Here is a 14200-nt window from a genome sequence, read left to right on the forward strand (position 1 = left end):
AAGTACATATACATTATACACATACACATTACACAAATACTGAGTTTACTGATGCTTGGATAATGGATTTTTATACGATTTATATATTATGTTCGATTTTTCTAGACTCCCCAGCTCAATTTTCTAGTTCGACGAAAAAAGGTAATACTTTTCAGTCATCCCTCCAGTACCATTCCGATTCCGGGACACGTAATATCGCATTGAACACATGCGCATATATATATATGGACGTGTGCACGTATAATAAATCACAAAATCAATGTGGCTTTGTCCCGATGCCGAACCAGCGCAAATTCTATAGGTCCTACGATTAATCCGTTTGCCCGTCAACGTAAAATGGTTGGTTTTTATATATTTTCGTGTAAACAAAAATACCACACCACGTATTACATCAGTCATCACTTAGTATACAGGGAAGGTACACATATTATTATATATCCGTTTACTCTACACAAAAACTCATGTCACGATCGCGATGGCGAACTGCTTGTACGTTCTACAGTAACGGATCAACGTATATTCATCCGTATTATATCATAGTATACGCCCTACGATATCTTTATAGCAACCTAAAGATAAATGCTCTCAATTTAAAAACAATATTTAAAATATACTTTTTAGAATGGTATGAACTGTTAGGATCCGAAATTTTGGAAATTTTATTTAGATACACATTACACGGTAAAAAATGTAATTTATTACGGTTATAAATTATACATATAAATTTTACACGTTAGAACTTAAAAGAAACCCACGGGAAACATTTATTTGTGTAAAACTCCATTATTATATCTTTTTAGTACCACCACATTTACTGTATCAGTACACAAACATATATGTGACTCGAATTCTAAAGTAATATTTTATATTTCGTGGAAAAGCAACCTTTGGACTCAGCCAAACAAAATTAAAGTATGAATATACAATAAAAAAAACGTATTTCCGGTATGATTTCCATATTTGATTAGTGAGCTCCACAACGATGATATAAAGAGCATTCAACAAACAACCATTATTGAATCAAACAGCAAAGATAAATGTTTATAAATTAAAAATGATGTTATTCACACGGTTACTTTAAAGAATAAAATTTAAGATTGATAACTCTGCATATAATAATAGAATTATTGCTTTAGAAATCAAGTGCGTTAAGTGTACAAACATGTTGTAATGAAAATAATAACGAAAAGTGGATATTATAATATATTACGATCTAACATGGCTGTGTTTGAGGGAATAAAGGGTAATCGTTGCTTCTAGACCATTTTTTTTTAAAAAGATTAAGTTCAGGATAATTGCGATAAATTATTTTAATTTTTATCAATATATTCTTAACAAATTATGTTAAAAAATGTTCATTTAAATAAATAACTAACAATAATTGTACATTTATTATATTATTTTCAAAAGTTAATTATTCGGCGCACCCATCAATTAAAGCCCAGGGACACCCTATCCTTAATTAAGGTTCTGCAGAATCTAATGCTAAAATGTATATGACTAATTTTTTTTCTTAATAGTTTAATACTATACTCAATTAAAACATTCTGTTTAATGCATCGAGTCATCATCTTCTCAAGTTTGGCGTTAACACATGCATTTATATGTACTGCTATAGCGTACGTGACTATTATGTAAGTATGACGTAATTTTCCCTTTAATACAAAGATAGTAATTATACCACACGGCAGTTACGGGCTGTAAGCGAAACAACGAACACGGAAAGAATATTTTAAATCCTACTGTTAATTAACCCATATCTATAAAGATCGTCTATATTTCACCGTATAAGAGACGCGGGAAATTAAAATCGATTTGAAGTACAAACAAAAGCGTTCATACATCAGAAAAAAAAACCAATTGGTTATGGACTATTATATAGTATATTATTATTATTATATAGTCATTAATATATTATTATAATGTATATTTAATAAATGCGTAATATATTCTTATACAGATTGAACGTTATTTTTATTGACGAATTTGCTACGATGGTAGTTTTTAAAAAATTATTTTCAATATCCAAGCAATATTATTATAATTATGTATTGTGCTGTTATATCACGGCTCAGCGTAACTATAATAATATTATAATAATATTGTACACAGCCGCAGTGAACTGAAATTGCCTATATACAGTGCCGCCTATAGTTTTTTTGTCATTATTATTATCAATTAATATTATATTACTTAATAACAACTATTATTATGATTTATGACAGAATACTATTCAGCTTGAGCACGATAATATTATTGTATAGATATGTACTATAAAAAACTATATTTATTATGATTAAATATTTCATATTATGATAATATTATACACATTGATTTTCAAAATATATTAAAATAGAATACTAAAATCGTAATTAATAACTAGGACAGAATAAATCGGGTTGAATACAACAAATTTAATTTTTTTAAATTGCATTAGGTAAATGCTAAATAAAATATGTAATAATAGTAGTTAATATGTAAAATAAAAAAATGTTAATAAAATAACTACATTTGATCTTTTAAAATCATTAAAATATTTTATATTTTATACTTACTAAAAATTTACTATGTATATTTTATGGATTTTATTTAAACTTAAGTTTTATTTCTATATACATAGGACATAACATATCTAAAATTCTATTATATATATTATGTATTGGTTTATCAAGATTATTTTTATTTATTATCTATTTCTGAGAACTTTTTTTTTAGTTTAAAAAGTTTCATGACGCAGCATAAAAGATTGAAGATCAAAGATTGGATGCAACTTTTAAAATGTAATTTTTAGGTTTTCTTAATTTTTTTCTCAGGGCATGAAAAAACTAACGACAAGTATGAATAAAAATTGAAATAATATAGGTCAACGCGTTTTTAATTGAGATTTAATCAGATATATATTTTTGGATGTAACCGTTTAATGTTTCTTTGATATAGTATACTCTTTGATTATGTTACTCTAAAAAGTCTAAATATGATGATTTATTAATTAAACATCATATCTTTATCTCACATTAATCTTATGTGGAAAATTTAAACAAATGCATCTTAATTAATGGGATTTTATACTTGTATAAATAAATATATATATTTTTTTTACAAAGACTTTCTTATGGATAAATTCGAAACAAAAAACAAGAGCATTGACTTTTTCTTTCTTTAGTATTATTCTTCTTAACAATGACTATTTTTAATTTATTCTAATAACATTTTTGAATGAAAACATAAGTATTTCTATAATTATTTGGTACTGTTTAATTTATCTTATATATTGTAAAATGTATTTCAATTTGTTATTTTGCTAAGACTAATTAAAAAAAAATAAAAATAAATAAAATCTAATTTTCTAATTATTTTTTTTATTAAATGATTATTTATTAAAATTACAATATTTTGTTATAAAATAAGAAGATTTAAAAAAATTTCTTTAAGAATTACTTTTTTTTACAACTAAGAGTGCTAAAGAATACACAGTGTCTTTTTATTTTATTACACTTTGCGTAAACTAATAACTAGAAGTAAATCATGTTTAAATTTTACCTTGTCTTCAAAGAAAAATAATTCTTTTCAATCTTTATCTCGAGTTTAAAACATGTTTTATTAATCTTACATAATACATTATATTATATTACTATATAATAACATCCTCGATTATAGTATTTATATTTTATATGCATTTAATAAGTAATAATCTTTAAAGAACCACTTGAATCTAAAATAATTTGATAACACGTTAATACTTAATAAAGACTAGATTTTGACTATTATTGGTAGCCGGTAGGTACCCTATTTTTCAGTAGACACGTCGACATTTGAGTTGGTGCCACCCACTAGGATAATAACATAGATACACATTTCACGCAGTACGTTTTAGTTTTGAAAGTGCTTTGATAGTGCTCAAAGAAATGTTAAAATAAAAATCTAGTATTTGAAACCGGTAACAATAACGAATAAATTTCAAACATAACGCTGTCCATACTAAAGACTATATATAGGCTCTCCAAAATAAAATTATGCAATCGAAAAATACATTGGATCCCAGCATTTAAACTATTTTTTTCTGGAACGTAATATGAAAAAAATAAATTAAACCAAGAGTTATTATTTTAGAAAAATTATTTCCTTTTCACTGACAATTCCCCAATAATATTATAAAACATAATTTATCTGCCATGTACAATAACATATCTTGTAAGACTATAAAAATAATATAATTATGTTAACAGTTACATAAAATTAAAATAACTCATAATTCCAGATTGAATTCATCACGGGAATTCATGCGATTTTACTGCAGACGTAAAAGCACGGGGGTGTTTTTGGCTCGCAGAGAGGAGTTTTATCCTTTTATTATGATTACTAACCACGGAAACCATAATACCTCGTTTTAATCGCCATTCGCCAAAGGCTGAAACCTACGCATTACATGTGTGCCATGGCATCGTTGGTTTACTAAAACCCACGCAACTATAGATGGCAGACTACACTACTAAATAATGATAATATTATTCGCAAAAACTTTTTCAATGCATTTAGCTCTTTTTACCACCAAACAAATGTTGAACTCCGAAACATCCGAAATTATATGGATCGAGTAACTTACAAAATTACAGGAAGATAAAGTGCACCACTATAGTCTGTTGAAGTCGTACAATGCTGTTTGACGTATAAGAGTATAAATACACTCATACCTTATTATAATAAATATTATTAGGTGCATGACAGTACCATCGCATTTATCAATACTTTCACGGTTGAAATCATTTATAAGCATATTGTAACTAAATTAATATACATATACAATAATATTATGGAATTTAATTTAATACCTGCGTAGGTATATGCTACACGTAAGATTATCAAGTGTTAGGTCAACGTTGATTTTACGAATTTGTTTTATTATAATTTGGATTTCAAATAATCCTATTTTTGACAAGTCTAATATACTTTATTATCTTAATTACTCAGAGTAAAAATTCATACCATTTATACTACTTATAGTTATAAACATAGATTTACGTCATGTATATTTACCATAAATACGAATGGCACCTTAAGATTTTTGTTAATTGTGATACTATTATTATTTTTGGTTATGCATCCAATAATGGACCAATATTAAAGCATGGTATATGCTATAATAAAGCATACAAATATAATATTATATATAAACCTATCACCTATGTATTATATATTATAATACATTACAGTAAAACCTCTATATAGGGGACAGCCATGAGGAATTAAAAAATGTTTGAGAAATTACTATATATCCACTATATGGAGATTGGAGACACTATAGAGAATTTGTTATACATTAAAATTGGTATATTATATTGAAATATTATTTATTATTTATTTTGTATATAATAATATATTGATATATATTTAATAAAAATTAGGTATAAAAATGTTCATGAAAATATTTAATGTTCATGTACAATTAAAAAAATCTGTGATCTTTTTTGTGTACATGAATTTTCAAATTGGCTACCATTGATAATACGCTCATCTTATCAAATCCTATCAAATTATTTATTGTTGTCTAAACTTCTTCGAACGTTGGATTGTATATCGACTTATATTTTTCTTCTTGTTCTTCTTCCGGTAGTTCGGTTTCTTTTTCACTCAAATTGTCTAGATTACAATTGACTATATCTGATATTATTAATGTATTGGCTTCTGTAAGGATATTATCATCTATAGATCTATAGAAATATAGTTCTCAATTTCAACAGTATTCGGTACAAATTCTGAGAATATATTTAAATTTGCATCATTTCCATATTTCATTACGTATTCCGCTGTATCCGTTAAAATCCGATTGGTACATGTATTGTTTCCATTTATGAGAGGTAATTTTTAATTTTGGAACTAGTTTTTAGTGTCCATGTCCACTATTAAGAGGTTATAAATCCTATTATGGGCATACACTGCCGGGGAATTTAAAAGTGTCCAGTATTGGAAAGGGCCCATTATTAAAAGGTGTTCATTAATAGATGTTTCGCTGTATTTTATATAATTGTATGTTACATAAAATTATTTTTATTTTAATCATTATCAATAAGTTTTACGATGTGATCATCAATAAAACTCGTCAAATTAAAGACGATCTTTTCCAAAAATATGTATTATCTACTCTGTTTAACTAAAGGACTGTTGAATATTTTATATATACCATACTCCGATTGAAAATTATATAAATATGAATAACAAATCAATTTAAAATACCTTAGACGAATATTTGTAATCATCAAGGTTTGTGTATTTAATACAAATTCAAACACTTTCATCTTCATTTACAATTTATTACATTCTATAATATTCTTGATGTGATCAAAACATATTAGATACCTAATAAAAGTAAATAACCAACCTTCTTTTTAATTATTCTATAAATATTTATTAAAATTCTATCCAACTAACTTTTAAATAATTATCGGTAATCAAAAGTTCAGGAATTTCCATTCATCAATTAAGCTTAAGTAAACATCAAAAACAACAAAAATAAAAGATAAAATCAATAATGTCCTTATGTACCTGACTATATAATAATATATAATTGAACAATTAAATTGTAATTTCAGCACAAAATATGTTGTCTTTAATTATATTATAATTTACTATATACAATATATATAACATATCTTTTATAAATAGTACCTTTGGTATATTGTTTTATGAGAGCACAATGTAAAATTTATTTTTCTTTATACCTACAATATATTGTATATAATTAATAATGCAATATGATTTTGTATAATACCACACAATACTATGGAATCAATAATTTATACCTAATATGTACCTAATATACAATTTTATCATTTAGCTGGAAATCATTAAGTAAATATTAAATTAATAAATTGTAGAACAAAATATTATAGTATTATGCAAAAATAATTAAATATACGAATATTATAATCTAATACACTCGTATTAACCGAAGAAACTCAAAAACGATTCCACCCCTTACTATGGAATATAAATATATAAATCTTATATGTAATTATTGTAACTATATATATTTGTTAAAATAATACAAAACCATAAAGTAATATTAATATTTAGTGAAAACTAGCTACGGTGTGCCTAAAGTAAAATAATATCATGATGAATTAGGTAGGATAAAATTTATCACAATATTATCAATATGTATCGATAATATTTTCGAGGTGTGAAAATATATTATTAACATTGTAACTCTTGTTATATCGTGTAGTTGTATGGCTATATGGGCAAATGAAAGTGAATTAATTAATCTCGTGGGTACGTAACAAATCAATACAAGAGATGAAATAATTAATTTCATCCAAAAACAGGTTAATTTTAATATTTTATGTACAGACATAATATAACAGTGACCTACAGGTCATATATACAAGTACACTATGTCTACTCGTAAATATAATTTCGGAAAGTAAAAGATTAGTTTCAAAATGTACTTAATATACCTATAATTTAATTTAACAATGAATAATACATTTTTGATAATTCTAATAAATCTTTCAATATTTAAGTGAACAAAGACTTTGTTTTTAATAATTATGCACTGAAGACGTTTCAAAAGCTTTTAAATTAAAATAAGTTTATACGAGGGCACCTATAAAATGGTAAATATCTTATGCTCGGCACTTGCTAATATAATAATTATATTATTTTAATCTTACTAGTCTTATGAGGTGTCGTTAACTCGTGTAAGAGTTTCAGAAAATAATCGAAGTGTCAGTTACAAAAGATATTACCTACAATGCATTTCGAAAATAAACATTTGTAAATTTAATATTATTACCAACGCTTACAATTATTAAATCTACCTTACATTCGAAGATATCAGAGATTAAAGAGAAAATACTCAACGTAACTAATTAGTATTAAATAGAGATATAGTATTGAATAATAATTTCCTTTGTGAAAAGTGTAATACGTTTTTTTTTTTTGACAAGACACTACAAATATTTCACTGTCTATCGCCTGATAAGAAACTATCTTTGATTATTGTCATCGGCGTAACATATAATTTCATTTAACTTAACCATAAAATCATATATAATATACTACAATTGGAACTTATATTGTATTTTATATTATTTAGCAGACGTATATAAAGCGATAATTGAAATGGATAAACATTTTTTTTTCGTATTAATATATGAAATAATAATTTATAGTTTAAGTCACGTTCAAAATCTAAAGTACGAAGTATTTTGATCAAATATTTCTTAATGTACATACTTTGAGTACTTCTGAATTCGGGTGGTGCAAAAAATGTTGAGATAAATATATAAAAAATGCATTATTTCATAGAAATACAAAAAAGTACGTTATTACAAAAATAAAATTTATCAAACCATAATGTAGGTTAAGCAATTTAGCATTTTTAATAAAAATAAAATGTCATATACATGATAAACAAAGAGAGAAATACTATTTAATTGCAATATATGGCTTCATATAAAGTATAATTATTTTGTTTCCATTTATTTTATTTGGTTATTTCTTGTTAAAATAAAATCTTATTTGATTCACAAAAAATGAAAACTACTAAACTTTGAACTTCGAACTAGTTATCTAATTTTTCTCTCAGTACCATACAGGTATATCTACAAAGGTAATTTTAAAAAGCTACCTACGTTTTAATTTTAACTATTCATACTCAACATAATAATATATTATATATTTTAAGTAGTCATTAGAAATTTTCAAAATAACAAAATAGAACGCTTAATGTAAAAATTATAGTACGATTAAAAACATACAACGAACAAATTCAATATTATTACGAGTATATTTTGTTATCAACTTAACTAATCAATATAATATTTAATGGAATGGAAAAGAGGCTTATAATTGTGCAAGCCAAAGTACTTGACCTCAATATTATTATTGGCATAATATATAGGTACATCGGTCTTTAACGAGAGTATAAAACATATCGCTGATTTAGAAAAAAAAGAATAAGGAAAATGTAGTTAAAACGAACTTATTTTGATTAATAATAATATATAATACACTTTTACTTAAGAGGAAAACGTTTCTAAAATTTTAATCAAAAACAGTGAAGATTAATTTTTTACTTAACTGATAAACACATTTTATGTTTTGTAACTTATAAGACTTATATTATGATAACTTTGTACTTTTTACACGACAATAATCTCTATACGTGTATATTCAGAAAATTAAACGGAATATTAAATCACATAAGCTTTCAAAGTTTGCAAAATTACTATCTGTATAACATATTGATTTCCTATTCATTACTCGAAACTAGAACTTTTTTTTCGTCATTTAATAACTTTATGTAATAACAAATAGTATAAGAAATATGTTTTATAGTAATTAAATTTTTTACTGTATTAATCGTTCACACAATTTTAATTTTCAAGGATCATTATATTAAAATAATTTCGAAATAACAATTTTTTTTATTGGTTCTGGGTATTGGGTATAATCAAACGCAACTTGAGGAATATATATTAATAAATAATATGTACCTTCGTTAAAAATGGTTTGAAAATTAAACTTATCAATATAATATATGTAATACATAAATATTCTATATAAAATTATAAATAGATCCGATTATACACTGAGTACTTTAGTATTCATGTATTATTATTATATTATACGCAATGTGTGCGGTTACATTCCAAATAATTGAGAAAACGAATAAAAAAAAAATCCTTTTTGTCAGCTTGTAATACCGTCTAGAGTAATTTAATAGTAAAAAAAACATCAATACAAAATGTGTTATAAGTTTTTGGTGAAATTTTAACAAAGATCGAAAAATAATAATATAAATATACTGAAAAAATATTCTATTTTTAAGGAAACATTGTTACGTATTTTTCTGAAGTAACCATAGTAACATTATTCTTTCGATAATATAATAATATATGTGTGCAAATGCATAACATGCAATGTTAGACCCTATTGCATATTTTGTTTATTGTATTTATACATTTTATATACTACGTATATTACGTATATTTTTCATATTGATAAAAAAATAAAAAAACAATTAAACTAAATTTATTTAAACTTTTTTTTACTCAAAAATAGTGTGATTTATTTTATATAGATTTAAATCAAAGGTATATTTCAAAATAATGATGTACAATGGTAAAATATAATTTAATTGTACATTTAAAATTATTCATATAATTAAGTATTACCTCATTTATTCGGTAAATATATTATAGTATACAATATATATATATAAATGTTTCCATGTTGGTATTGTTACTCTTGTAAAATTCCAAATGTCAACTGAAGCATAGTATGTATATAACGTGGAGAGGAAATTATATTTTACGTCGTTTCGTTTTACAAGTCAATAGTATTATATTATGTACAATTCTAAACTTAAGCCCATTTATATCATAAAAACGATTTTCGAAAGCTCATTAAGTATATTTAATTTTTGTTTTATTTGCTTTTTACCATAAAGTTGACCTTGATTTTCATTTTCACTTTTAAATAACACAGTTTTTTAAAAAGACGTTGTCATTTTTTTTTTTTTTTTTTATAGGAGTGATTTAAAAGTTACATGTTTACATCTGACAATAAATTTTAAATATTAACTAGTAGCTTTAGGTAAATAAATACAAGATTACTAATTAATTCTAAAATTGAGTTCTACTTATATTCAATAAATGCTCAAACATTATTTATTTTTACGAGTAACGTAAAATTTTAAATACCTACCTCTAAAATTACTCTATACCAAACCAAACATAATCATTAATCACTTTTAAACACGTCTTTACTTATTATTGATAATAAAATAATACACGACTAACTTGAGTTGAGGTGATTCATAATAACTAATAACTTATAATTATTATAGTTAACAACAAATTTGACACGATATTATGGAAAAACACAATTAAACGTCAACGATGTATACTACAATAGAATTAATTTATTAATAAAATAACATAATAGAAGAATTTTTTTGGTAGTTTAACAATCCTAATAGGTAATAAATTATTAATAATCGATAGGCACTGTCAAAGTAAATTCACCTTTATAATAAATTATATTACCATTACAGGTACGTATTATATGAAAGAAAAATATATACATTCGGAGTCCTAACTTATATATCTTGTATATTTAAAAAATTTAAATTTCTAAATAATAATATGAGATAAATATAATCAAACTATAAAATATTATTTTATAATATTTAATCACACGGTTTTATAACAATGTCTCGATTATATTTAATTTGATTCGACATCAATGAAAAAAAGATAGTATTTCAAATTTTATAATTTGTTATATGATGTATTAAATTAATTAATTTTAACTTGATTTTGACCTTTTCTATTATTATTTTATTAAAAAAAATTTTCCTAGATACTTCTTTAGGCTAGTGATTGTTTTAATACTAATATATATTACGGTTATCGTTATAGTCACATAAATAAAATATTATCTGAGAGGTACATCAAAACGCGATTATAGTTTTTTTTTATATTCAATCATACAATTTAGGTATCAAGGTTCGTGTGGAAGAACTTAATTTTTATATAACACAATATAAATAAATATAATAAAATATTATTTTTAATAATAGATATTTTATCTCAAAACCAAAATACAATACAATACACACTATTAAAATTTTAAATAGGTACGTAATTTCGTAAAGAATACATTTTTTGTAATAAATTGCAAAAGTCCCAAATATTTTCAAATATGAATTCAACAATGAAGTCAAAACTTAAAACATAACGAAAATTTCACGAGTTTATTACAAGAGTTTCCATTTATTGTTCAAACTATATATATAAAAATTAAAAACTAAACATAAAGTTCAAATCGATTATTAAAAGATAGCACTTAAATATTATATTATAGAGTAATTATTACGTAAGTATTTATAAAAGTATTTTAATTTGAGACTTAAATGTAAAAACAGTGAACACTTTTATGATAAAAGCAAAATTCCGTTAAAGTGGTAACACCTAAAGCACATATTATTAGAATCAGACATTTTAATTTTTAAATTCTGAGCATGGCAATGAATATATTGATTTTACAATAATGTTTTTTTTCTATGTATGTATTCGTGATAAATAATTGTTAAAATGCTTTGATTTTCAACTTTGAAGGTAGTTTTGGATAAAAAAAATTGGATTTATTTTTTAGCACAAATCTAAATTTCGATAAAATAAATTTACTTTTTTATGTAACTCGAAAACAAATAACCATATCTACTTAATATTTTCATCAAATATTTATTTTCTATTTATGAAAAATGTTCAAAATATGTTTACTTTTTTAAAAATTATTTATAGTCATGATACATTTTTCAATTTTTTTTTTTTGCTTTTTTATAATACATAAATGATATATCATTGAATTTTAATTTAACACACTAATGTGACTTAAAAATGTATAGATATCAATAGTAAAATAAAAAAAAAGTAACAAATAAATTATTTTCAGTAATCATATAATTATTATCTAGTAGTTTGTAGTACTTGATAGTTGATTTAAAATTCGATACAAATAATAATTGGTCTTATAAAAACCTTATAAATTTTATAACACTTCAATTTTCAATCATAATATATTCAAGACACCACTCGAAAATGAATAAATATTAACGTTGCTTTTATATAAATATGAATATAAGATATTATAATATTATGCTATAAAGTACATGACACATTTGTAAGCAATTAACTTTTATAATTATTGAATGTAACTATGTGCAGCAGTACAATATTAAAATTGTCAAGGATTCATACCAAAAATCGTTTTTATAGCTTGTTTAGAAGGATGTTTTTTTAATTAATCATATATAGTTTTAGTTTCAAACCCCGTTAATTAATAATTTTGTTAAGCCAGTAGATATGGATATTTTAATTTTAGTCATCATTATGTAAGTACCTAGTCGTACATATAAATAGGCAGCGATCAATTTCCATCGCAGCTTGCGGAAAGATTATTTCGTTATTATAATACCTATATATAAAGTAATTTGTAAGACACGTTACAAACTTACGATGGTTGATGGAGGATAATTTAATGGATAAGTTATCATTAAATTATTCCGACAACAGGCGTCAGAAAATGATAACAAAACCATCTCGGTTTCCGGAAAAATATAAAGAAAAGAAAAAAGAAAAATGACTCACCGTAAGTTTCGGATATCGGTAAGCCCTCGACAAAACATTTTTCACCACGGTTTGCCAACAGAATCACTAAAACTCCGGCGGACAGCAATAAAGTATAACGACACCACATCATGTTTTTCAGGTACCACTGCAACTCTGTATAAAAAAAAATACATTTTTACAGCAATGGTCAAAAAAGTAATACTGTTAATGTTATACTCCAACAAAACCACTAATAATTTTTGGGGAATGTATGACTTCGAACAGCACGTTTTATTTTTATTTCGTAAATTGTATTACACAGGGACACAGGGTTATTCACTAATCATGCTCGCCTCTATTTATTTTTTTTATTAAATAATGAATTCATTCAAACTCATTCCTAAAATTTCAAAGTATACATGAGAAACATATTTTTAATTATTGAGATTTTTTTACTTTTTATAAGAGAGTACCGTGGCAATACAAACATCATTTTTGATTCTGAGTGAAGCGATAAATGTATTAATTTTATAAAAGGTTTGAATTCGTATTACCTTTTAAAGAAGTAAAAATGCTTTAATTTTATTTTTAAGGTGGTTTCTGGTAAAAAAAAGAAAGATATAGAAAATGCCCAGTATTTTTCTTTATAGTCGGTGAAATAAATAAGAAAACACAGGAATTTTTACGCCAAATTTGATTTCTTTATTTTATTATCATTAAAAAACGAATGACCGTAGAAACTTGAAATTTTTACTAAGTATTTAAATTATTATTTTCTATACATAGAACAATTTTTAAAATATTTTAACTCTTTTTGAGTTATTTACTTGATATTTTCAACTGTTTTTAGTTTCATTTCTATAAATTTGGATATATTATAATATCTATCCATATATTTCACTCTGTTATTAAAAAATCTAAAATATACATCAATATAATTATTTTTCACAGATGTTTGAAATTCAGATTTGGACAAAAATTGTATATTTTAATAATGAATAATTATGTTTATTATTTTGTTAAAAACACAATTCGTGGAGACATGTAATGATATTTTTAAAATATATAGATTACTTTAAGAT

The 14200-nt window shown here is 23.9% G+C and overlaps 1 protein-coding gene across 1 annotated transcript in view; it reads right to left on the bottom strand.

Annotated features, from left to right (window-relative positions):
• The window catches only part of LOC132932070 (uncharacterized), a 90888-nt gene that overhangs the window by 44023 nt on the left and 32665 nt on the right, over window positions 1-14200 (bottom strand). The window contains exon 2 of the mRNA XM_060998268.1: window positions 13158-13292. Coding sequence (XP_060854251.1) covers window positions 13158-13269 — 112 coding nt within the window. The 5' untranslated portion in view covers window positions 13270-13292. The remainder of the gene's footprint in view (window positions 1-13157; window positions 13293-14200) is intronic.

The sequence above is a fragment of the Rhopalosiphum padi genome, chromosome 1 (assembly GCF_020882245.1).
Source record: "Rhopalosiphum padi isolate XX-2018 chromosome 1, ASM2088224v1, whole genome shotgun sequence".
Lineage (NCBI taxonomy): Eukaryota > Metazoa > Arthropoda > Insecta > Hemiptera > Aphididae > Rhopalosiphum > Rhopalosiphum padi.